The sequence below is a fragment of the Acomys russatus genome, chromosome 32 (assembly GCF_903995435.1).
Source record: "Acomys russatus chromosome 32, mAcoRus1.1, whole genome shotgun sequence".
Lineage (NCBI taxonomy): Eukaryota > Metazoa > Chordata > Mammalia > Rodentia > Muridae > Acomys > Acomys russatus.
The window spans coordinates 24528259-24554443 of record NC_067168.1 but is presented as its reverse complement, the minus strand read 5'-3'; the positions used below and the strand labels follow the sequence as shown (position 1 = coordinate 24554443).

At 41.8% G+C, this 26185-nt stretch overlaps 1 protein-coding gene across 1 annotated transcript in view; it reads left to right on the top strand.

Moving 5' to 3' along the window:
• The window catches only part of Clstn2 (calsyntenin 2), a 623041-nt gene that overhangs the window by 264010 nt on the left and 332846 nt on the right, over positions 1-26185 (top strand). The window contains exon 2 of the mRNA XM_051140799.1: positions 20889-21011. Within this exon, the coding sequence (XP_050996756.1) occupies positions 20889-21011 (123 nt within the window). The remainder of the gene's footprint in view (positions 1-20888; positions 21012-26185) is intronic.

Genomic DNA, 26185 nt, shown 5'->3' with positions numbered 1-26185 from the left:
AGGGAGGAGTCTAGGCAGGGAGGAGTCTAGGCAGGGAGGAGTCTAGGCAGGGAGGAGCCTAGGCAGGGAGGAGCCTAGGCAGGGAGGAGTCTAGGTAGGGAGGAGTCTAGGCAGGGAGGAGTTTAGGCAGGGAGGAGCCTAGACAGGGAGGAGTCTAGGCAGGGAGGAGTCTAGGCAGGGAGGAGTCTAGGCAGGGAGGAGTCTAGGCAGGGAGGAGTCTAGGTAGGTCTCCAGGCTTTGGCTGCTCTGCTTCTCTACCTACTCAAACCATCATGCAGGATCAGCTGAGCCCCAAGCCTGGCTCCCAAAAGCCTGCAAGGGTGAGTTTATCACTGACCTCCATTCTTCTGAAATTCCCACAAAATTATATACGCAACATTAATAATTGACAGGTACATCTTTATTGATCAATGCATTTATTAATTCAGGTATTCTGAATCCTGGTCTAATATCCTTGGGAGCTTTTCTAAGTAGAAGCAATCTCTTGTTTCCCTCGTTGCACACAGAACTGTCTACAGTTCTTTCTCAAATGGACTACGTCTACGTCTTACAGGCCTCTCCCATGCTATTCTCGCTATATAGAATGATCCAACTGTCACAACTTAGCTTATTTGTAAGTTTTATTAATATTTCTCAATATTGGCCATTAGGTGTCATATATTTAATGGGTGTCTTTTGTCTCTGAATTATACTCCCAGCCTCACATCTGTCACTTTAAAGGAAACGGCCCTCACCAGCACACTCAATTAGGTCTCTGCCCCTTGACATATGTCCTTATAAATTCCTGTCCTCTTTCTGAACACTTACACTGATTAAAATTATCTGCGTGATTATTTAGTGTAATTAGTATAATTATTATTGCCGTGCATCTAAATTTCTAGCATATACACATATTTACCAAATAATATTTGTTGAATAAAATTATTGCCGTGGACCTCACTGTGCCTGGGGAAGTCAATGTGTGGATTTCACTGGCCCTGTTCTTTCTGTGGGAGGAACCCAGGTTAGTTATGTCCAGAGTGAAGATGCTCCTGCCTCCTCTGATTACATATCTCAGGAGGAGGAGCTCATGTCTATCTTAGTGTTTCTAGTGATGCAATGAAACACCATGACCAAAAAGCAAGTTGGGGAGGAAAGGGTTTATTTGGCTTTGACACATTATAGTCCATCATCGAAGGAAGTCAGGACAGGAACTCAAAAAGGTCAGGAACCTGGAGGCAGAGGCTGATACAAAGGCTATGGAGGGGTTTTGCTTACTGGCTTGCTTCAGCCTGCTTTCTTAACAAACCCAGGACCACCAGTCTAGGAAAGAACTCACCCACAATGAGATGCCCCCTTTCATACCAATCATTATTTAAGAAAATGTCCTACAGCCTTGCCCATAGCCCAATCTTATGGAGGCATTTTCTCAATTGAGATTCCCTCCTCTCAGATTACTCTAGTCTGTGTCAAGTTGGCATCAATTAACCAGCACAGTTCCCAAAGCTTTGCAGGAGTCTGCCAACTTCCTTTATGTTGGAGGAGATCCCACTTTTACCTACTCTCTGCTCAGTGGAGTTTAGGGATAATCAGTATAGTCCAGGCACAAATGCTTTGTAATCTAAGGGATATTTAAAGCTCTGAAACAGGGGGCAGCTCCCATCTATCACCGCATGCATTGTTTCCCCAGTGTTCTAAAAAGAACCCTGATGTACCCCTGAGGGAAGGCTGGAGGCAGGGAGGCTTGGGTGGCGGTCTGGCTCATGTGATATCTCAAAAAAATTTTTTTTTGTTTGCCATGAAGAGCTGCATGTAATGGCATGGTGTAGGGCTTTTAAAACATAGTAGCTGAGGGTTTAAGGTTTTACATTACTGAAGGGGAGGTTCCTGGTACATTTCCCCTGTGTCATTCTTCTCAGCTTGCTTCTGGCCCTGTACCGTGTGGGCTGGCGCTGCCTTATAAAGACAGAGGGATGGAAGGACAAGTGCTCCCACTGGCACAGCACATACAAGAGGCTGCCAGACAGCTAAAGAAACATTTGCAGGAACACATGGGCTTGGGACTACCTTTCTATGGAGGAAAGTTGCCAAGAGCTCTGGCTTGGAGCTGTAGCACTCTGGCCAGCAATGATATGAAACAGGGCAGCCCCTCCCATCTTAGGGCAGGCCTGGTTAACTTCTCCCCACCAGCCTGGGTAAGTGGCAGCTTGGATGTGCCAGCGTGTTTTTGTAAATTTGGGGGAAAGAGGTGAGAAAAGAACCCAAGCATAGGTGAATCAAAGAGGCCATTGTCGACAGTTTGCTTAATCCCTTCCCTCCTTCTTTGAGAGTCTCTTTATTTTAGAGAATAAAAAGATTATTGGACATCTCAAATGTTTTTAGGAAAAAAGAAAAAAGAAAGAAGAAACCCTGGATATAGTAGGCATCTGAGATAAGCCACACTGATGCCTCGGTGACTTATGGGCATAGGTAAGGGAGGCCTGTGACGACAAGCTGTGAGTGCTGAGAAAGGGGCTTCCAGAAGAGTTGACTGGCCAGGAAAAAGGCTCTACAAAGGAGACTAGTGTCAGAGAGAAGCCTCTGACCTCACTGACAGCTTGTGGGGGATGCCTAGTACACAGTTATTGGTGCCTTCCATGGCCCAGACACTGTCTGAGCTCTGGATAAATCATGACAGACCGAGAAGACAAGTCCCTCTTTCTAGGACTTACATTCCTGAGGACTAAGACAGACATAGAAAAGTCAAGGGTGACAAAAGATAATTTCCTGTGTGATTATTATGATAAAAAAATAATCCAGGTGGGTTAGGAGAGCCTGTGTAGACAGCAGCAGGGAGATAGTTCCGACAGGGTCTTCAGGAGCAGCTACTCGGAGGTCTGAGTTGAGGGCAGTGATGTGAAACAGCTGGTCATGTGACTAGGGAAAAGCATTAGAGGAAACAGCTGGTGCTGATAGCTCTGCAGGCTGAAGAAGAAACCAATGTGGCTAGGCTGTGATGGGCAAGAAGATTGGGACGCGAGTCGGCAGTGAGTCTGGGAGAAGTTTGAGGTGGACGAGCAGCCTTGGGACTGTTCTTGGTGAGACTCCCTTCTAGAAACAACCACTTGTGGAAGCCCTGTGGAAAGGGTTATAGGGGCTAAAAGTGGTGAGGTGGAAGGGAAACTTGGGGCTCTTGTAGGGAATGGGGGGGCAGTGGTGTTGGCTAGGGATAGGGTATTGGCGGGTAGGAGAAAGGGAAGTTCTGCACTCTACTGGGTTGATATAAAACTGACTGAGCTTGCTGATGGTTGTGGATAGACAGATGGCCACGGAAAGGTAGGCCAAGGTACTTCTTAAAGTGTTCATTTATCCAGCTACATTGGGACCACTTTCTGGGAAGCGGCCTATGAGGAAAGGCATAAAAGGCTGGGAGGACATAAGAAGTTTGTTCTTTTTCCCAAATGGCTATGGAAGGGAAGAGGTTTTTTGACTAGCTGAATGGCATTGATAAATTATATATGGTCAGGAGCTTGTCTTTTTAAAAAGATCATATAGGTCAGACGATAACGCTGGCTGGACACCCTGGCTTTCCTGTGGTGGTTGATCTGGAGACACCATGTATTCCAATGTTAATTGCTTGCCCCTGAGATTCTTACTGTTCCACTAGCAAACCCTCATGTGACCAAAATGATGCTGTGTAACCTTGCCTCCAAATTGTCCCTGATTGGCCAATTAAAAAAAAAAAACTAACACCCAAGCAGGGCAGGAGAAAGGTAGGTGGAGCTAATGTTTGCAGTCTTGGAGAACAGGAAGGTCACCAGAGGGCAAGAAGAAGGAGAGAGGCACTGGAGAAGAGGAAGAAGAAAGTCCAGTAGGGTTGCTATGGGTTAACTTAAAAAAGAATCACATGGCTGGGAAGCGCTTGCTCTAAGGATCCAGAGATGGGGAGAAGCAGCCCAGATGGAAAACAGGTGCAAGTACTTGTGGGATTTTGGATGGGAAGTAGCCCAGATAGGAATAATTAAAGTAAATGGTATGGGAGGTGGAGCTGGGAGATAACAAGGTAGCTTAGCGGGGTTAGTTCCGTCCAGTTCCAGTACTTAGGCATATTAAAAATCTAACATGTGCCTGTGTCATTTATTGAGAAGATAGCAGGTTAAATAGTAACCACTGTAATATTTATATGTATTAATAGTAAATATTAATATTCAACTTTCTACAATACTTTTTTCATCTCCTCAGCAATTTTGTGAGCTTCCCGGCTTTACCTAACAATCACTCTTGATTTGCTGCCTTGGAAATGCGTGTTGATAACACTTGAATGACTATCATGAGAACCTGACTCAACCCAGCTTGTACTTTCTCCAAGTGTTCATCCTTAGCTGGCTTCCCCCATTCAACAATAACCCTATGGACGTGAGACAATCCACAAGGCAAGGGTTATAGAATTCTAAAACAGTTATAACTTGAGATCCGAGTGTCTTAGAAAATATCTGAAGATAGTTGGGACCAAGATGAAAGAGTAGGATGCTAAGTTTATAGCCTCGATTATACTTTTGTTTCCTAAAACATATTTATTTACAAACTTCTTGGAGACACTCTTTCACAGCATAGACAACTTCATTTGATTATGTAATGGTCTTCACAGTCCAGTCCCCACTCCCACTATCCCCAGCTACTAAGACAATGATATCGAGTGAGCTTTATCCTAAGTGCTGCTATTGATTTGCAGAGGCTGCCAGAGCCATCCTATTCAGAAAGGTTCTGAGGTCATGTCCAAGCTCAGCAGGATTGATAACTCATGTCCACAGTGGGTATGACAGGAGAACATTTTCTGTCCACTTGTTGTAAGATATTTCAATTATAATTTAGTCTAAGTAAATTATAATCAAATTTCCTTAGACAGTTCTGGGAATACACTTTTTTTTTTTTTCAGTTTTATGCCTGGAAGAGGGTATTGCATATTACAAGTTCTTGATAAGATTTTATCAAATGAATGAGCAATATTTGGTTACAGTGTTTAAAGTTGATGGTTAAGGGGACTGAAGACATGGCAAGGCACTGTGTCTGCTCTGAGGAAGTATCCCACAGCCTTCATTCTGTCAGAGCACCGAAGGGCAGGCCCTGGTTTTAGGCATTGAAATAAATACTTTGGCCATCCTCCCCATGTGTTCCCAGCCAATGACTGTGGGTGAAGATTCTGAGGGTGTTCAGGCAGATGCATTCCTGAGAGGAGTATGCCTCTGCATGCAAGTTTGACATAACGGTGCTAACAGCGTTTGTTTCCTCCTAGATTGTCTTGGCTCCCTCTTTGATTTTCTTTTCACATGGCATTTTCTCCAATAAAATTGTGTGTGTGTGTGTGTGTGTGTGTGTGTGTTTAATCTCCTGTTGGTGTCTGCCTTGTGGACCTGAACTAATGTACTGTGCTAACAACAGAGTTGGAAGGGCCCTCTTAACCCCACAAATGCCAGTTGGGCATCCAGGAAATGTCACCCCGCCCCCCATCCTTTGTAGAAGATGCAGTGGGAAACAGATTGTGTCCCTTGAATGTTGTTCATTGGAGGGAGGCAGCACTGCTAAGAACTTCAGTTCTTATTTTTTAAAAAATGCCTTGAGGAAACATACTAAGAAATAACATGTAACTATTTTTATGAAGATATTCATTTTCATTACTCTACGGCACACCAAATGGCGTGCCGTCAATGGCAAGGTCCCCATATGAAGCTCAACATAATGAGCCCTGTGGTATATAATTCCATTTATTTTTCCATATTCATAAGAATCTTTTGGTTTATCTCAATCATAAATCAAGTTGTTGCCCATACATCTCTTGAGTTCTGTGCCAGACAATATGCATTTCTTGTTCACATCCCAAATATCTAAGATGTGCATGCCTTAGTTACTTAGAAATTAGATGTGCTAGAACTTTTGGAATTTTGTGGAATTCTCCTATTTCCTTGCTAGGCCCGTTCTAGGCCTAGGCTCACTATCTATCACCTTTATTTACTCTGCTTATGTACCATCTATGCTTTTCCTGACTCTTAGTTATTTCCGGACACACACACACACATAGACCACACACACACACACACACACACACACACACACACACAATCTAAAATTTCCTTAATCAACCAATAGTTGTCCTTAAACATTTCTAAACCAGAAATCTGGGTTAGGACAATTCTGTTCATTCGGGAAGAATCACTGTCGATGAACTTTGTCTAGATAATTAGCATCGGCAGCACAAACTTGTCACTCACTGCTGATCTCTTAATGCACATTCCTGGAACACCGCCCTATGAGAGGCGCCATGGTTAGAATCAGTGAGAACAGACGTCTCACACATCAATTTGGGGAAGAATACCTCAGACTTTGAGAGTCTCAACAGATAGATACCTCTTCTATTTACCTTTGTGAGAAATGGATGCTTTTAGTGCCTCTAAAATTGCTGCGATGGTGATTTCTCTTTTAACACACAATGGCTGCCTGTCAAGTGCTCTGAAGATTCAGGAACCAAGTTCACTTCAGAAATTCATCAGGATGCTTTTAATCTTTGACATCTTTGGTAGGGATGACTTGTGAAGGGCTGTTTCTACAACTTGGTTGCACGAGATCTAAGATTGTGATTTCCTTAGTGCACACATTCCAGTCCATACAAAAGGAAAGGCCCTCCCTCCTTCCCCAAGAGTGAGAGGCTCTACCACCTGTAGACTGTCCCTGAAGCAGCATGCAAAGCCCTTTGCTCAACCAGTTGCCTTTCCTTCTGGTCAGAACTGACTATCACTACAGTCACTGCATTGATCCACTTCACCCCAGTGGGTTGAATTCAAGAGTTGACAATGGGAAACTTGCATTGGTGACTTTACATCCCTCTTCCCTCTTTCTCTGTCTCTTTCCCTTTTGTACCTGGTTCTTTACTTCTCACTCTTTCTTTCTCCCTTCCTGAGTTGTCTGTATTCCTTTCAAATTCACTGCCAGGCTATAGATCAACTTTCCAGCTTTGGAACAGTTTGATATTCCTAAATAATATTAATAAAATCCGATATATTTTTGTTCTGTCATAGATATTTACCAATTCTATTTACTATTTTAGTTATTAAAACTTACCACATTAAACATGGATATTTACTAATTCATTTTCAAAATAACCACAGTGAACCATAGTATAACAGAACAACATGCTTTTTATTGAAAATTACCATATCAAAAATTTTAAAGAGTGGAGAGTTCCATTATTTTACAGTTTTGCAAATGTCATTATTGTCTGGCTTAATAGAAGACAGCTGGCTTTTCATGTCTGTGTCTGCAGTAAGTCTATAATAGTATCCCACTCCTTGGGAAAATTCTTTCAGAATGAAAGCAAATAAAATGCTTTATGGAAATTACTTTGATATTATGACCTCCAGAAAGGGTCTCACGGACCCCTCCCAAGTATTCATGGTCATAGCTGAGAACTGCTGTCCTAGGCTTGAGACATAAATGACCCAGCATCTTCCTTACCATCTGATGGAAGACAGACACAAAGAGTTTTCATGTGGTATGATCCATGCTATTCTGGCAATAATCAGAGGTAATGGGAGGACATGGAGGCACAATCTAACTCAGTTTCAGGATGCATCTGAAGGCAGGGCGTCAGAGTCCCCAGCTCACTTGCTGTCTAAATTGAAGAGGCAGAAGCACAAGTATTTTCATGAAAATTGAAACCGTCTTATCAGCTATGTTGTGCTCAGAACTAAACATGAGGATGGCTTAGTGTATTTGGCTTTCAGCTTTCGTATCATGATATACAGAGGGGGGAATATATATTTTTTTTAACCGTTCTTTCTAGCTCTAATATTCCTCCCCTTCTTAGGTAGAATCCAGAGCTGAGAAAATCCACATAACAGCTCCCATAAATAAGAACTGAAATTTGCCTGCCAGTGCTTTCTTCCTGGAGCACTGAGAGGCAGGTGAGCACCACTCAGAAGCAGATAATTGACATCCGTCTTTGTGAACATCTGATTATCTAAGGTGTGGGTAGAACTCACAGGAAAAAATGTATCACACACATTTGCTATTTTCTAGAAGAAAGTTGATAGCATAAGCCACAATGGTTTTATTTATTAGTTTGTCAGTAGAAAAACAAAAATATACCATCTTTACCCAAGGTTAAGAGGAAACCGTACTCCTATCCACATCTCTGCCTCAGTTGGAAGATGTCATGTCATGAACTCATCTTGGCTAAGCTGTAGTGGTTAGTTATTTATTTTAGCACTAATACAGAGTGCTACCATGCGGTTGTTTACCTCTGGTTAACACCTACACTTAGTTAGTTTTAATGGAGATTACCTTCAACTATAAGCATTTTAATAGCAATGTCTGACCTTCCCTAGAAAAGATGAAAGTCTGTCTTAAGACTAGCATTTTCTCCTGGCTGAGTTGCCAGCTTACTGACCTGCCTACAGATTTTAGATTTGCTCACCCCTGAAACTGCATGATGCATGAGACAAGGCCTGGAATAAACATACACATATTCTGTCCCTCCTCCCTCCTCTCTACAAGTATTATATAGATTGTACAATGCCAGTGTGTGTATGTGTGTATGTGTGTGTGTGTGTGCATGTATGTATAATGTGTAGATTTAGACATAAAAGTTTTCTGCTTTCCTTGATGGTCCTAACTGCTCTCCAGGAAGCTTTGGTCTTGGCTATGCTATCTCTTGGTGCCCTGCTAAGCACTCGGTCCCATGCTTGACCCACAGGAAGTGGAAACAAATGTCTGCTCATACACTAACCTATAGCTAGGAGAAGAATGGCCAACTGGGATGGAAATCTGGTCTCTGTCATCGAGGGACCATGAACTTGCTTGCATTCCTTAAGCTTTCAGGATCTGTATACCCTTGTCCATGAAGTGAAAGTAATGCTGTCCTCACACGAGGTGACTGGGAGGATTTAGCTAGGTGGTGACTGTGAACCCCGGCACACAGTAGGTCCCCAGGAGCAGCAGCTTCTGGTTAATTATATGATGCCTCTGGTCTGGTTATAGCAATTACAGAAGAGGTTTAGACAATTATCTTCAGGAGCATAAATTTGAAAGTAAGTTGCTGTCTGGCTTTAGGAGTTCAAATGTTTAAAATGCAGTGAAGTATGAGATATTGGAGTAATAACAATCTCAGGGAATTACAGATATAACAATTTAGTGCACACTTTAGTCCAATAATGTTGCTCAGGTGGTAAGACATTTTGTGTGGAAAAATGAGCAGCCAGTTCCTGCAACTGAAGAGGGCATAAAACAGCGCAGCCTCCCCCACTCCTGTTCTGTACCATCCTTTCCTGAACGACTCCTGGTCTTCTTCAGAGACTCTGATTTTCCCAGGCCCTGTGAATTAAGAGGGTCTTTATTCAAACAAAGACTTATCAATAACCGGGTGTCTTTTTGGGGCACCACATCCTTGTCTATGCCCTGATCTCAGCCTTTGGATTTGAGCTTTCTTAGGGACTTGTGAGGTGTTATGCACCATCGAGCCAGCTTGGGCAGTTACTCTCCTAACAAGCCTGTGGGATTGTGGTTACACACTTTGTATAAAAAAGAATAGGGTTTTGGAAGGGTTGAAAGATTGGCAAAGACATTCTGCTGGTTTATAGCACTAGAAATTTGGAATTAGCAAAGACCCTGTCTCACTCTGAGGGGCTCACTCAACTAACTTTTTTTTTTCCGTACAGAAACTTAATAATTTTATGAGGTCAGTTTCTCTCAGCTGTTTACCTTAATTCCTGGGCAAATAGAGTCTTATTCAGAAATCCCTTCCATTCCCCTAATTCTTACAGGCTATTGCCTATAATTTAGCACTTTCAGCATTTTAAGTTTTACTTTGAGGTCTTTGATCCATTTGGAGGGTTTTTGTTGTTGTTGTTTTTGTTTTTTGTTTGTTTGTTTTGTGCAGACTGATAGTTATGAGTCTAATTTCTTTCTTGTGCATGTGGACACCCAGTCTTCCCAGCACCATTTGTTTAAGATGCCATTTTCCTCTGTCTAGTGTATATTTTTAACATCTTCGTCAAATACCAAATGGCTGTAGTTGTCTGCACTCATATTTGGGCCTTCTATTTTGTTCCATTTGTCTACATGCCTGTTTTCATGCCACAACCATGGTGATTTTTAAAAGTCATGGCTCTGTATTATAGATTGAAATCTGGTAATGTAATTCCTCTTGTCCTGTTCTTGTTGCTATGGTTGCTTTGGCCATCTGGAGTCTTTTGTGGTCCCATGTGGCCTTTAGAATGTTTTTGCCTATTTCTGAGAAGAATGTCCAGGGATTTTGATTGGGATTTCATTAAATATATAAATTTCAGAACTCCTTCCACTCCACCTTGGGGTTCACTTTGGTCACATTTCCAAGTGCCTTGTAAGGAGACAACCTCAAAACTCACTGTTGTAACGACGCATAGCACTCCAATGCATAGCTCTTCCTACCTTTCTTCTGATATGGGTTAGTGATATATGCCTCATCCTGGTATTACTAACATCCAGTTAACAGCTTTGGAAAGTACTCACACGCTGCACAACTATTTGTGGACAGAAATGGGAAGATGGATGGAAAGAAGAAAATATGAATGGCAGATAAGCTGATGAAAAGAGAGAGAGGGGAGGGGTAGTGATGGGGAGGGAGAACAGAAGGGAAAGAAAAGTTCTGCCTTGAGCAGAAGCCCCCTATCAAGCAGTTAAGGATTGATGACTTTCCACAATAGTGCTAACACATAAGTAAGCCTCATTTCCTGTGGATTTTTAGCATGTGTGAGCTACACACATGGAGTTTGTATTTAAAACTCTCTAATTGGTATGTCCAGCAGAGTACATTGCCTCTCAATAAGACTTGTAATGCATGTTCTCTTCTCATCTGGGTGATGTTGGATACCTGCTTATTGTGATCAAACATTGCCAATGTTCCATCTTGGAGGTACCTAGAAGGTAAAGGTTTGCCTGCTTCATTGACTAATGGTATAGAGTATTCTGGGAACTCTTAGGAACTGCAGGCATCCTTAGATCCAAGGTGCTGCTTACCCTGGAGGGTTAGTACAGTTCATGGAGAAGAATGACAGAGAAGGGGCTAATGAATATGGATTAGGCATGAGAATAGGCAGTATAGGGTGATGAGGAAGGATAGAGGTCAACAGGGTATGTAGGATTAGAGCTTGACTTAATCTAGAAGGATGGATAGGAAGAGAGAGAGAGAGAGAGGTAAGGATGCAAGGAGAGGGAGAAATGGATGCACATGAGTAGCATGGGATGGGTAGACCCGATTTCTCAGGGAAGCTGGTGATGGAGCCAGGCGTGAGACTATAAAAAGTCTTGTCTAGCCAGGGACCCCACCTACACTCTAAAGCAGGCAAATAAATACTTTTACAAATGTGACAGTATTGTAGTTATGACTCATCACAAGAATAGACACCGATCCAAACCGTTATTTTAAAATAGTTGTTTTAGAAAAAACCAACAGTCTTTATTTACCCACAGCAGGCTGATGTGCCTTGAAGAGGGAGCTAGGGGACAGGGCTGGAGTGAACCACTGGCCTCTGTAGCTCTCCAGGTATGGTGGATGCAGCTTTCCTCTTCCAGGACCACTCTCTAATCACACATCTTCTGAAAGACTGGCTCCTCTGGTTCTAATGACTTCTCAGTTTCCCCCAAACTTTGTGTCATCATTACATGAATGCCAGCTCCACCTCTTTAGAAACAGCAATATCATGTGCTCATCCCCTAAACAAGTTATAGTGTCTGGGCCTCAAAGTTTTCAAGATACAATTAGCCCAACCTTTGTCCTATGGAGCAGAGCAGACCAGAAGGTGAACTGGGACACGGCATGCAGAAGATCAGGTTGGCTACTAGAATACCATCTGAGACAGAGTGTGGTTAGCCTTCTGAAAGTGTTTGCCACCAAGAAACCATACGTTTTACTCAGTTTTACACAGGGACCAGTACTAGAGTTCTCAGGATTTGAGAGCTAACAGTTTCCACACAGGTGAACTTTAGGATGAAAGGAGAAAAAGCCAAAGGGTCAACCCACAGCCACAGGGCCTTGCTGCTTGTGAGAGCATTGACACGCTTTTTCAGATGTAGAAGCAAAGGGACGAACATAATGTGCTCCCATGAGAAGTGCTTCGTGCTCTAGTTAAAGACGCATGGGGTGGTGAGACCTAATTTCTCTGTAAATGGAGCACAGCTATCACATTGGCGCCCACCTCCCAACAAGTGCAAAGACACAGGTATTTTTTTTCCAGATTCTGAAATCTGGAGAAGAGACAGGACAGGCAAGAAGCAGATGTGGTGGGTCAGCCTCCATCAAGGTGTGTGCAGCAAACAGGAACACTGTCCTGTGGGAAAGGGATACAAGGTCAGTTCTGAAGGTGCATCTAAGTCAAGGCAAGCATGAACTGACTAGCCTTGGTGCATCAAAACAAACAGGTGAAGTATTTTGTTCAAGGTTCAAACATTACAGAAGGGGGCTGGATGAGAAGTACCAGCCAGGCTGCAAATATCAATACTTAATTCTTCTTCCTGGATAAAATGTAGTGCTCCAGTTTCCCAGGAAGCCACAGTTTGGAAGTAGCTTGTGAATGATCCCCGTGTGTGAATGATCTCTGTATTATGTGCAGGCTTCCTGTCACTCCATCCTAGTGGTGGGCTGGCTCCTTCTGTTCTCTGGACAAACTTAACTGCTCACATCTCCCCCCCCAATAGAATCCTAGCTGCTTTTACCATTAGAGCTTTGCCCACAGATGGTCCCCTGCCTGATCTCCTCTCCTTCATTTGTTCCTGCTTGGTTTATGTTCTCTCTTTATTTCTGTCCCTGGCATCCACCCCATTTCTCTCTGCTCCTCCCCAATAATTTTATACCTATATAACATGGATTCTGGTTATTATAACCTCCCCATCTCCCTCCAGTCCCTATTACCCATAAACCACCTTACAAGTCCACTTCCTGCATACATGACATTTTTGTTCCTACTGTTGTTGATTTTGTTTTGTTTGTTTGTTTGTTTTGGATTTTTCTTAAGACCCATCAACTTTAACCAGGATCATTTGTGTGACCATGGGTTTGTAACTATCCATCAGAATCCTCATCCTGGAATAAATGCTGTCTTGCTGTAGCTGGGATGATGCTCTGATCTTTTTCTTTAGCTTGAGTCTGTTTTCTCTTGCCTGTCCTTTGTTATATTCTGGTTATCATGGATTCTTTCCTAGGTTGACAGCTCTCTGAGGATGAGATTTGTATTCTTGCTCCACACAGTGAGGCTAGGTTTACACACAAGAAGATTCCTCCTTTAACTTTTGCTTGGCACGTTTTGAAAAATGACCATGGGAATGTTGTAACCACCACAATCAAAATAGAAAACAACTCTCTCATCCCAGCATGCTCCATGCCCCTTTGTCTTTCTGCTTCTGCATTTCTAGAAATGTGTAGAATGACATCAAATAGCATGCAGTCTTCTTGTTTGACTTCTTTCACCAACAAGTGGTTTGGAAGTTGATTCAATCCCCACATCCCCACCCCCACCCCGGTATCAGCATCTGATCTAATCTGCATTTATTGTCCTGCAAGTGCCATTGTCTGGACACACCCATTAGTTGTTGGCTGTATTGGCTTTCAGCTTGGCCCTATTCTGAATAAAAGCTTTATGATCATCTAGAAGCCTTTTGTGTAGTTTATGTTTTAGTTTCTCAAGAGTAAATCATATAAGATTAGAATTGCTGAGTTGTTTTACAAAAACAAGGAAAATCCTAACTAAACTGTTTGGATCACTTTGTACTGATTTAAATTTTTAGGAGCAATGAGTTTGAGGATTCCAGTTGTCCCATCAGAAGGTGGTATTACCTAATTCACCGTGGTAGCTTGAGTAGCAGTGTGATGAGAGCCTGCTGTACCTTCAGTGTAAATGTCTCTGATATCCATCGAGGCTGGATATCTTTCTGTGTTCATCTTTTCTCTTTATATATTTATTTGATGACAGCTGTGTTTAGTTGTTGGTCATTTTTATTACACTGCTTATCTTCTTCTTAGAGAATTCTGACAATTGTTTATATAGTTTGCATACAAGCCTTTGATGTGATATGTTTTCTAAATAATCTCTGCCAGCCTGTGGCTTTTCAAAATTATGTTTGCTGGGAGTGAATTTTTCAAAGAAGCTTACGATTTTTATGGCATTTTATTTTTTTAATTATATTTTATCTGGTTTGTTTCATGTCTCTTCTAATAATCTAATCCAAGGACACTAGGGTTTCTTTAAATACTTTCTTATAATGGTTTTATAATTTAAATTTCTATGCATAGGGCTCTGATCCACTTAGAGACAGTTGTTATAAACACTGTGCAGTAGGATTGAGGTTTGTTTTAGGTGTATGAATTATCTTTTTTTCAACCTCAGGAGTGTTTGCTGGAAGGTGGCATTTCATTAAATCTTAGTATCAAGTAGTATAAATCTCCCAAATTTGTTCTTCTCAAGATTATTTTGGCAATCTCAGGTGTCTTTTTAAAATTTTCATGTGAATTTTAAAATTCAATATGAAAATTTCCTGCTGATACTTTTTAAGGACTGGATATAAACTCTTCATTCCCTAGCTCCTCTCCCAAATTCTGAGATGGTAGCCATGAGCTTTCTTTGACTCTCTGGGTCAATTTTGGGGACAGTTAGTTGTGTTTTTATTGAGTCTCCCAATTCATGAACAGTGTCTCTATATTTAGGTCTCTAAACCATTCAACAGAGCCATAAATATCAGTGTGAGAAGTAGTCCTAAGTGTCTCCTGGCTTTTGACACTATTATAACAGCATTTTTTATTGAAAATTTCATTTATCTATAGTTAGTACCTATAATTTGTTTTGCTTCATTATATTGACTGCATTGCCTATGACGTTATTGAATGCAGTTTTTAGTTGGATTTTTTTTTAATATAGAGAAATGTGAAACTGGAGGTCATGTTGTCTGTATATAAGACAATTTTACCTTTTCCATTGCAAACTTACACTTTATTAATTGCACTGGCTTGACGCACCAGTAAAATGTGACTGTAAGTGGGGAATAGACATCCTAGGATTGTCCCTGTTTATATCAACAAGGCTTTTTCTTAGTGGCTCATTCCAAGAACAAAATTCATCCTGTGGAAATAAAATGCATTCCTTCTTTTCCCACTATGCGTATCATGCTTCATTTAAACTTGAATCATATTGGAAGCAGCCTCTTTTGCAGATATTTTTGTTATGTGAACTTAATGATTGCCTTGTGTCTTTTTGAATATTGAATTGAATTGAGACCTCCCCACTACTCAGTTGTGCATAAGCTTCTAAGTAATTCCACCCTTCTCCATTCTCTATTCATAAAATGGGAATGTTTGTGTCTCAAGCCTTTTATGAAAATTTCAAGAAAGGGTTTAGGTAAATATAGTACAATTATCATCCAACACCCATAATCTTCCCACTCCATTCCATGCTTCCTTCATGTACCTGAGGTTGGTCTCACCCTCTCAGAGATATCTAGCTTGGATTCACACACACACACACACACACACACACACACACACACACACACACACTGTATAAAATACACTGAAAGCATTCTGAGCATTAGGGTAAATTGGGAAAAATTTTGAAAAACATTTGTAAAAATTCAATATCTACACATAAATGTGTCTATTAGAGAGTGATTAAGTAGATCACTCTTCTACTAAGTAGATCACTAAGAAAATCAATCTTCTAAAGGACATTTGCAAAAGCTTAATACTAATGTCATGCCTAGTAGTAAAGATTTACATCTTGATCAACAAGTAGGAGAGAGGGAGGGGGAGGAGAGACAGAAAAATATACTGGGATGTTTTCGACCCGCGGGTTTAGTTATTTGTGGAGTGGTGAGGAGAGTCGTGACCTGTGAATAAAGAATGGATGAAAGAAAGGCACGAGCCCAGGAAAAACTTTGCTTATTGAGGGCCGTTTATTGTAAGGGGGTATTCAAATTTATAATAAGCTTTTGAAAGGGCGGGGGTGAGAAGGAATGCAGTGGAAAGTTACAAAATTTTCTGGGCCAGGCCCAAGGACAGCAGGTGTGGAGTGGGGTGACTATACAGAAGTTTTGATACACCGAATGTTTTTTTTTTTAAGGTCAGGCTGGATTTTTGTGGTAGCCAGGCAGAATAATTATTTTAAGTATGCAGACAGCTGTGGCTTTCAGCCAGCAGGGCCTTTTAGCCACTGGGGCAGGTCAGGCAAGGTCCTATGGCTCCTGACACTGGGATAGCATGAGTCTTCTGAAATCTCAAAGCCCAGTGACACACCTCCTCCAACAAGGCCACACCTCCTAATCCCTCCCAAACAGTTCTACCAACTGGAGACCAATTATTCAAACCCATGAGCCTATGAAGAACATTCTCATCCAAACTACCACAGTATAGTTAAGTAAGATGATGCACATTTATCCTGGGAGTTTGCAACCCATAACTTATGGAATTGACCCACAGACAAAGCATAAACATTATTTTTGTTTATCTATCAAGATGAAGACATTCATCAACCCTGAAAAAAAAAAAAAAACCAAAAACATTTGAGGAAAGTAGAAAATTGGAGAAAAGTAAGAAAACTCTGGGCATGTTCGCATTTTTATTTTCCAAATGGGACAGTTAAGCCCTTTTGGGTCTCAGTTCCTCTCCTATGAAATGAGACACAAATTCTTAGCACTGCAATTGTTGTAAAGATTAATGAGCCTTGGCTGGGGAGGTGGCTCAGTGGGAAAAGGTGCTTTCTGCCAAGCATGGGAACCTAGGTTGGAGCCACACAACTCAGTGAAAGGAGAGAACTGATTCTCTCCTCTGTTGTGCTCTGACCCTACCCACATGCACACACATGTACACTAGACAGACAGACAGACAGACAGATAAATGTGAAGGGGATTAGTAAGCCCATATGCATGAAATGCCACCTGACTAGCTACAGCAGTGACAGGAATAAAGGGATGCAAACCTGTAGATAGAAGGAAATCAACTCCCACTGATGCTGGAGCTGCCTCAGTCCTAAAGTCTATATTACCCACCTGCTTTGTTCAGGAGCATCATTGCCCAGAGGGCACAGGGAGTCTGGATAGTGAAAAGACAGAGTTTGGGAATCCAGCACAGGGTATTTGAGTGGCAGGATGTGCTACATGTGACATCATACCAGCATCTTGTAGTTGAAGGCATTGAAACTCTTGAGAAGCTACTTGTCTCACCCAATACTGACTAACCCAGAGTTGAAAGGAGGAACTTTGCCTACATTGAGCCAGGTGGCCCAGTGGATCGGAAACTCTAGGTGAGCTCCTGGTGTCTACTCAATACCCATTTCTAATGAATAGGCCCCTAGGTTTAATTAAGGAGAAAGGAGATTAATTGTTTCTCCCAACAGCTGCAAATTATTTACATTGCATTCGTGTTGATGGCTAATAAAAGAGCAAAGGAGTATGGGGACATCCTGGGACGGCTGTAATTCTTACAGGGTCTATAATGAAGTGCAGGTCTGAATGACAAAATATAAGAATGAATGAGCCTGCTGCCCTGTGCATACCTGAAATGGGCAGAACTGCTCTCTGCTCTGAGCAGGATTCAATCAGCAGAAATGGATCTCAGGGGCTTAGACGTGAGACCAGCTGGGCACATATCCCTGTCCCCAGCAGACTGCCAGCCACTCACTTAGTTTTTGACTGCTGGGGAAGAGGTGAGAAATAAATAGTGATTTAGGGTGTGGTTCCCCTGCAATCCTGGGACCGCTCTTAAATGAACTTTTGATGGATGATAGATTGGGAAAGGGAAGGGTAACAGAGTTCATCTCAGATTTTTCCAGAGCTACTGAAAATTTGGTATAGTACCTTACAGTAATGTGGTATTCCATGAACTTCTCCTAGAGAGTTGTAAAAAAATGTCTCCCCACCCCGGGTGGGGGACACCAATGACAAGCCAAAATAATGACTCCAATCAAATCCAGCCTGGTGAAGTAATGAATTTATTGAGCTTACTTGCAACAGCACAAATGAAGGGGGTACTTACAGTAATGTGTGACCCCCCCCCCGAGTGATATCACCCAAAAGTCTCACCTTGGCACAGATGAAGACTGCCCCAGGCCTGCCTAGGTGAAATATCCCCTTGCTTTAGTCTTCCACTCTCCAGTCCAGGATCTTTGGAGACCACATGCAGCTCGGGCAGAATTACATGCCGCCAGGAGGGGTTCTGTCAGGGAATAGGAATCTTTGGTGAAGGTCTAATGATGTGTCTCCTATGAGGGAACCTCAGTAGGCTCAACATGAGGGATGCTTGTGGGTGATCACGGCTGCTTTCACTTAGATGGCATGGCTGTCATGCTATGAGGACAGCGTTGTGCAATGTGTGTGTTCTATACATGAAATAATAAATGCGTATTTGTGTTTGTGAATATCTCTGGGATATGGCGAAGTGTTAAAAGTTTTGCTTTTCTCACCCGTTATGAAACATGTAGTCATCTTGAGAAAGTCACTCTTTGCAGAAGCCTTTTCTTTACCATGTTTACAATGATCACACAATTTCGTAGGTTGCTGTGGGGGAACATATATGACAAAAGCTTTGAATCTATGGAGCAGAATGTGAGGGCGGGTCACATTAGGTTGGTGTGTCATTTTTCTTTTTAAAGTATCTGCTTTGCCTTCTTATTTCTGTGGATGTATGTGGGGGATTCAAAGGAGAGACCAGAAAGTTCACAAAGGCAAGGACACTCTTATTGCTGATGTGGAGTGTTTACTGGAGGAGGCAGGGAGATGTGCTGAAATGCCCTTGTAGATACCCAGATGGCATCATAGGGACCAGAACAAAAATTAGACAACACTCCCCAAGGAGATGAATGGCTGAATGGTAGAAGTTGGATAATCACCAGAGATGTCCACACGTGAACATACAAAGTCTTATCACATCTCATCTCAAGCCTCTTGCCATTATTAGTCCTTGTTAGAATATTACAGTTGCTTGGTAGGGTTCCTACATAGCATCCTGAAATGAGTACCTTCAGAAAAATGGAAATGTACTGTGTCACACTTTTGACTGCCTGACATCTAAAAGGAAAGTGTTACAAGGCCATGCTTCATCTGGACTCTGGGAAATGGTCAGGTTGAATCTCCCATCCTAGATAGTACCTAGTGGGCAGTAGAAGCACAACTCGTGTGTGTGTGTGTGTGTGTGTGTGTGTGTGTGTGTGTGTGTGTGTGTATGTACATGTATCCTATAAAAGGAGATCAGAGATCAAGGTTGAATGTCATTCCTCAGGCATTACCCACATTATTGTTGTTGTTGTTATTAATAATATTATTATTTGTTTATTCGCTTTATATCCTGGTTGTAGCCCCAGCCCTCCTCTCTCCCAGTTCCCCCTGTCTTACTCCTCAGAAAAGGGGAGCCCCCCTTCATATCAACCTCAGCTCATCCAGTCACATCAGGACTAAAAATGCTCTCTTTCCCTGTGGCCTGGCAAAGCAGTCCTACGGGGTGAAGGGGAAAGGAAGTATAGTAATAAAAAATATGACAACAGAGGCCATGTCAGAAACAGTCACTATACCCATTATTAGTGGGCCCAGTTGAACTTTGAGCTACCCACTGGCTACATCTGTGTAGGGGGCCTAGGTCCAGTCCATGCATGGTCCTTGGTTGGTGCTTCAGTCTCAGCAAGCCCCTCTGGGCCCTGGTCAGTTGGCTCTGTTAGTCTTCTTGTGGAGCTCCTGTCACCTCCAGGTGCTTTTCTCCTTCCCCTCACTTTTCCACAGGACTCCCTATGCATCGCCCAATTAGATGCTAAGACTCACTGTCAAAAATTATTATTATTGTCATCATCATTAGCATTGTACAGGGTCCTTCATTGGGACCTCACTTACAGGTTGGGTGCCCAGCAAGTCACAGGAATCCACCTGTCTCTGCCTTCCTGGTTCTGAGATTATAAACACTGGCCTCCATGCCTAGCATTTTGCCTAAGATCTAGGGATCCAAAAGGTCTAAATGCTTATACAGCAAGCGGTTTGCCAGATGAGTTATTTACCCAGGCCAGCTCTATCTTCCATAATGTGTTTGTTTGTTGCATGCTTGGCTGTCTCTACGAGGAAATTTCCCCTTTTAATAGAGACATTAGTCATGATCATGGAGGACTTACCTACTAGTAGCCCCATTGTAAATAGATTACCTCTGTAAAGATTTTATTAAAGACTAATTTTGAGGCACAGGAGGCCAGCATGCTGACATAAGTTTTAGGTGGACTGACATTAAACCTGCAGCATATTAGATATATGTTTAAGTATATCAATTGTTCATTAGATGATGTGTGATTTGAACTGGTCAATTTACTGAAAAGAAATTTTAGTTGTTATATAATGTAGACCATTTTAATAGTCTTTAAATAATCATAAAATATTCAGTGTTTGTTGAATATTGACATATATGGGGACTTGTGCACATATGTATTATATTTGCATGTGTGTTAATCTACTAATGGCATCTACGGATATACTCAGTTAAGTTGATGTCAGAATTCCCAGAACAGAGGTGGTTGGTTTTTTTGTTTTTGTTTTTGTTTTGTTTTGTTTTTTGTTTTTGTTTTTGTTTTTGTTTTTGTTTTTGTTTTTGTTTTTTTGACTAATAATGAACTTCAACCCAGAAACATTATTAATAGGTAGCATTAGAAATTTCAGCTCTTCATAATACCTGTCTATTCTGATGTTTCCCCTTACCATATGTGGGCCTGGGGGGTGTCATTAGGCTGTCGATGCCCATCTGTGAAGCTTTTCTACATATCAGATGGCCCGCTGTGTTTTATGATTGAGGTTGTTGGACGAGAGTCTATGATGGGACAAACAGGAAATATTGGTAGCTCTGTTACAAATCAATTATTCACATAATGATCTTTTTGCTTCGTGTTGCTTTCTAGTCAATAAACACAAGCCATGGATCGAGACGTCGTATCATGGAGTCATAACTGAGAACAACGACACAGTCATTTTGGACCCTCCGCTGGTAGCCCTGGATAAAGATGCCCCAGTGCCATTTGCAGGTAAGATAACTGATATCTTGGGATGGCCTCATTCTGGAGGCCTGATGTGAAACCTCCATAAAGTCTAGCTAGGACCTAAAAGCTCTAGTTGCCACCCTGGTGTAGACAGCCTGTGCTTTGCTCATTGCCTGTGTGGACTCCTTTTCTCCTTATGATTCTTCTTCTTCTTCTTCACATTGCTTCCCGTGGAAGACCCATGTCCCTTCTTTTGGTGTTTGCTTGTGTTGTTTTGGTTTTATTTGAGACAGAGTCTCTCTATGTGTCTCTGATTATCCTGGACCTCTCTATATAGACCAGGCTGGCCCCCCGAAACTCACAGAGATCAGCCTGTCTCTGTCTCTGCCTTCCAAGTGCTAAGACTAAAGATATGTGACATAGGCCAATTATTTTCTTCTTCTAAGAGGTGATAACTTGGTGGAGTTGGAGGAGTTGGACCTGTGGAACTCTTTGGGAAACTTTGCTCCTAGAGATATGGCACATAGATATGATAAAATGTGGCAACCACTGTCCCCACTACCTATATACCACATGGGGTTTTATATCTTGGTAGAGTGGCAAAAAAAGAGGGGAAATAAAACATATAAAAATACTTACTAAAGATAGGATAGAACTGTGCTCTTGAGTTTCAACATGAGTGTGGTTTTTACAAGAGGAATATAAAGTCAGAGTGACTTTGCCCTTTGTGTCTTTTGGCTAGAGAGCTTTCTCAGTGTCTTCAAGGGTATTGCTGCTCTCACCCTGACCTCCTTCAAAGGTCAGACCCCAGAAAGGATGTACATAGAACACTGTACTATCAACCACTTCCATGGATTTGGGTAAAGACAAGGAAATGGGCAAAGCCTTGCCTAGGAGGCCTTAGACAAAGAATGGCTGAGGATGTCTGAATCACGAGGAATATTGTTAACATTTTATAACTGTCAAGAGAAAGACAGGAAATTTAATGAAGGTTTTCAAGACCTCTAGAAGATTGCTTTATGATCGATGGGTGCCAGGCAGGGGTTCTCACCATGATGAAGTCTATTTTTTCTGACAGTTTGTCTGCTACATTATGAGCTACTTGAGCAGAAAAAAAAAAAAGACTCCTTTGCACTTTTAAGAGAGATCTCTGCAAAGGCCTTTTATTCATTATAGAACGTTATAAAGTCAGGAGTGGTGGGCTGGGTTAAATTCAGTGTTTTGTGGAGATAAACCCATAAGCATTCTTACAGAGATGGGGGAAGACTCTTGGGAGGCTCTCTCTTTATTTTTGTATAGAGTGATGACTATCAAGGGCACCTAACTGTGACTTTCATGATGTTTAAGGTTGAAGAAATCCTCAAACATCCTCCAAATGTCCTCTAACCAAATGATGCTTTGAAGGATAACTCTCATGCCACTTCTTTCTATAAAAGATGAGGTCCCACCCCTCCCCATCTTTCAGCCCAGAAACGAACTACCTTACATTCTTTTGGATATAACTAATATGGCAGTGAGGTTAACCAACACCTTTTTAACCATGTCTGGAAATAAGGTTTTTGAAGTGAGTATCAACAAAAAAGTGTTTGGGTCATGGGAATATTTGGTTTGGCATTCAACATATGTTTTAAAGATAGATATGACATTTAGAAATTGGTAGATTTATCATAAAATGCCAGATTCTGGTTAATCTCCCTGAATCAGATCTCAAATAAAGAGAGAGAGCTGAGTCACAATCTCCTCCTTTAGCCTTTCCTCCCTCCCTCCCTCCCTCCCTTCCTTTTTAGGAGGCAGCATTTATCCAGGCTGACCTGAAATTCAATATAGAACCCAGGCTGTCCTCAAACCTGTGACCTTTGGCCAGACCCATCTGAGTGCTGTAATCACAGATCTTCATCATAACACTCAATTGGCTTTCTCTTTCATCCATATATGAGCCCCAGCCTCAGCCCTTTCTCTCACAGTTATATGCACAGAGGCCTTCCCACTGAGCAAAGCTTGGTCTTTCCTCTTTCTGTCTGGTGCTTGACCTGTCTTTCAAGCATAACAGAGTAAACTGCTGGCCAACTCCCAGGAAGTAGCAGGGTGTCCTTCAGTCATTCCAGTGCTAGGAAGCTGAGGAACTCAAAGATGAGCACTATGTCTGAGTATTCACTATGCCTGCCCATAAGAAAATCTTTTTTGTGTCCCTCTGTGAGCAAGGAACTGAAGTCTGTAGCACAGTGCCCCGCTCTAAACAGAGAGACCACAATCAAAATGAATTTAAATTCAGATAAATCTGATATTTGAGAGTGTATACTCATGTCCAATTACTTAGCTTTCTCATTTATTGGGGCTTATAGACAATTAAAAATTCACCTCTGAGATTCTGCCTTACACCTATCAGAATGGCTAAGATAAAAAACTCAAGTGACAGCATATACTGGTGAGGATGTGGAGAAAGGAGAAACACTCTTTCATTGCTGGTGGGAGTGCAAACTTGTACAACCACTTTGGAAACCAATCTGTGCTTTCTCAGAAAACTGGGAATGGGGCTACCTCAAGACCCAGCTATTCCACTCCTTGGAATATGCCCAAAAGATGCTCCACCACACAACAAGGACCCATGCTCAACCATGTTCATAGCAGCCTTATTCATAATAGCCAGAACCTGGAAACAGCCTAAGTATCCCTCAGTAGAAGAATGGATTTAAAAAAAAAACTGTGGTACATTTACACTATGGAATACTACTCAGCTATTAAAAACAAGGAATTCCAGAAATTTGCAGGCAAATGGGTGGAACTAGAAATGATCATCCTGAGTGAGTTAACTCAGACCCAGAAAGATATGCATGGTATATAATACTCAATTATAATTTGGACACTAGCCCAACAGAGATGTCCCCTGAAAGTCTTCACTTAGCGCGAGACTGGGATAGATGTTGGGAATCTACATGAGAGAGGTAAGGAAGAATGGGAAAATAGAAGGATCCAGAGGGTTCTAGAAACCTACAAGAAGACCATTAAGGCTGGCAGATCTGGACCCAGATGAGTCAGCTCAAACTACTGTACCAAGCAAGGACAATGCAAGCAGTAAACCTAGAACCCCAATCCAGATATAGCCAATGGACAGCACATTCTCCACAATGGTGTGGAGAGCAGAGACTGATTTGGAATATGAACTTTGGTGCCTCCTATTTGTCCACTCCCTCTTGGTGGGGAGACCTGGTGGCACTCAGAGGAAAAGTAAGCAGGCTACCAGGAAGAGACCTGATAGGCTGTGATCTTATATTGGGGGAGGAGGTCCCCTTGTATCACAGACCGAGGGGAGGGAATAGAGCAGAAGACGGAGGGAGGAGGAACAGGAAGATACAAGTGAGAGAATAACAATTTAGATATAATCTGAATAAATTACTTAAATAAAAAATTTTGAAAATTCATCTGGAGAATTCATCAAAGCATTTTGTAAGTTGAAGCCCCATCAAGTGCCTTAAACTTGTATTTGAATTTTATCCGACATGCTCACAGTTGTTCAGACATGTTTTAAAACAGAGATTTGCCTCTCAACCAAGCCCTGAGTAGCTATTTCCAACCAGAGGCAATTTCTATACTCCACCTGTTATTTTTGCAGCTGCCTTAAAAAAAAATCTGGCTTAATGCATCAAAATATAATCTGCCAAGCTCTTAAGAGTAAAAAATAAAGGTGCTTTTTACTGTGGTCAAAGCTATTTTTCTCAGTATTATTTACGGCCAACTGTGAGACAGGACACAGACACAAGCCATCCATCCATGCTACGGTCATTTATTTTAAAACATTTATCTTAAAAAGAAAATAGCAAAGATTTATTTCAGATCCCTATCATTCTCATAAAATTGAAAAATTTATATCTGCCTTCTTCATCACCCTCCATGTCAACTGGAGCTTTTGGTCCCCCCTCTCAACCACTTGTGCATTGGGGGGTCACTTTTCCAGCTTCTCCCTGTATCTTTACTTCCTGCAGAGCTCGTGAACTGAGCTGTGCTCCATTACAGACCCTTCTGTTCAAGTCATTTTTGTTGTTGTTCAACTTTATTTCTTTTATCTTCTCCTGCCTTTTAGGATTTTTAAGAAAAATAAAATTCTTCCACAAGAATTCTGTTTAAAAATAATTTAGAATTACATGCTACCATAAGCAGTGTTCGTTTAAATAAAAAGGAAGGCATCAAGTGGGGGAAAAACATGGGAAGTGCTGTAAAGTGCACACACAGAACCCACACCTTCCTGTCATTAAAGACTCTTAGCATTTCCTCCTTTCAGTCTCATTTCCATTCCTTGCTAAAAATGATCATCACGTCTCACATTTAACATTGGAATTGAGTGTTCTAGAACTTATCTTCTCCCTATCGACAGGGCATCTAGTTCTATTTTGTTACAACACATTTGCCTTTCCGAGTCTACTGGCAGATTTATTTTCAGCCGCCGTACAACGAAATGGTTCAAACACTTCCAAGTTCCTGAAACACTTTAGACTGGAATCCTAGTCGCACCTTCTGAGTCCTCCTTCCCTGGCTCCTATAGTGCTCACTCTGTTAGTGATTTGGTGGCAGTGTGGCGGTGCAGCTGATCATATTAGCTTTAATAACACCATCTGTGAATGATGTAGGTTTTCCAGGCTTGTGATTTGGACAAACTTAAAAAAAAAAAAAAAAAAAAAAAAAAAAAAAAAAAAAAAAAGTCTATGCTGCATGTCCCAAATGTGGTAGGTGTTTAAGAAATTGGCATTTTCCTTCTCGGCCTTTTCTCCATGCTCATTTTATAGAGGGAACTCCCAATCCACATTGAGGCTAAGTGACTTTCCCAGTGTCCTATCTAGGATGGGTGAACTTGTGGCAGGGACAGGAGCCTGCCTTCTGTAGGACACTCTGAATTCTTGTCCCTTTGATTTTTGCTTTGACTCCCTGTCCTGTTTGACCAGCAAAACCTCCACGAGAGTTCAGCCAGTTCCATTAGACTTGCTTGGCTTACTTCTCGACTCAGAGTCTGAGCTCTGTAGATTTGACCTTCTTAAAGAATCAGACACAGATAATTCCTCAAGTAATAATGGAAATCCCATCCGTTGCCCGACAAAAAAATGATAATGAAAGCAAGCTGGGCGCACCGTGAACTTATTAATTTCTACATGTGCCCCCACTGAGGCCTGTTAGGAAACTGTGAAGACTTTTAAATTTGAAGGGAATTAGATTGCCTTTCAGAGATAATA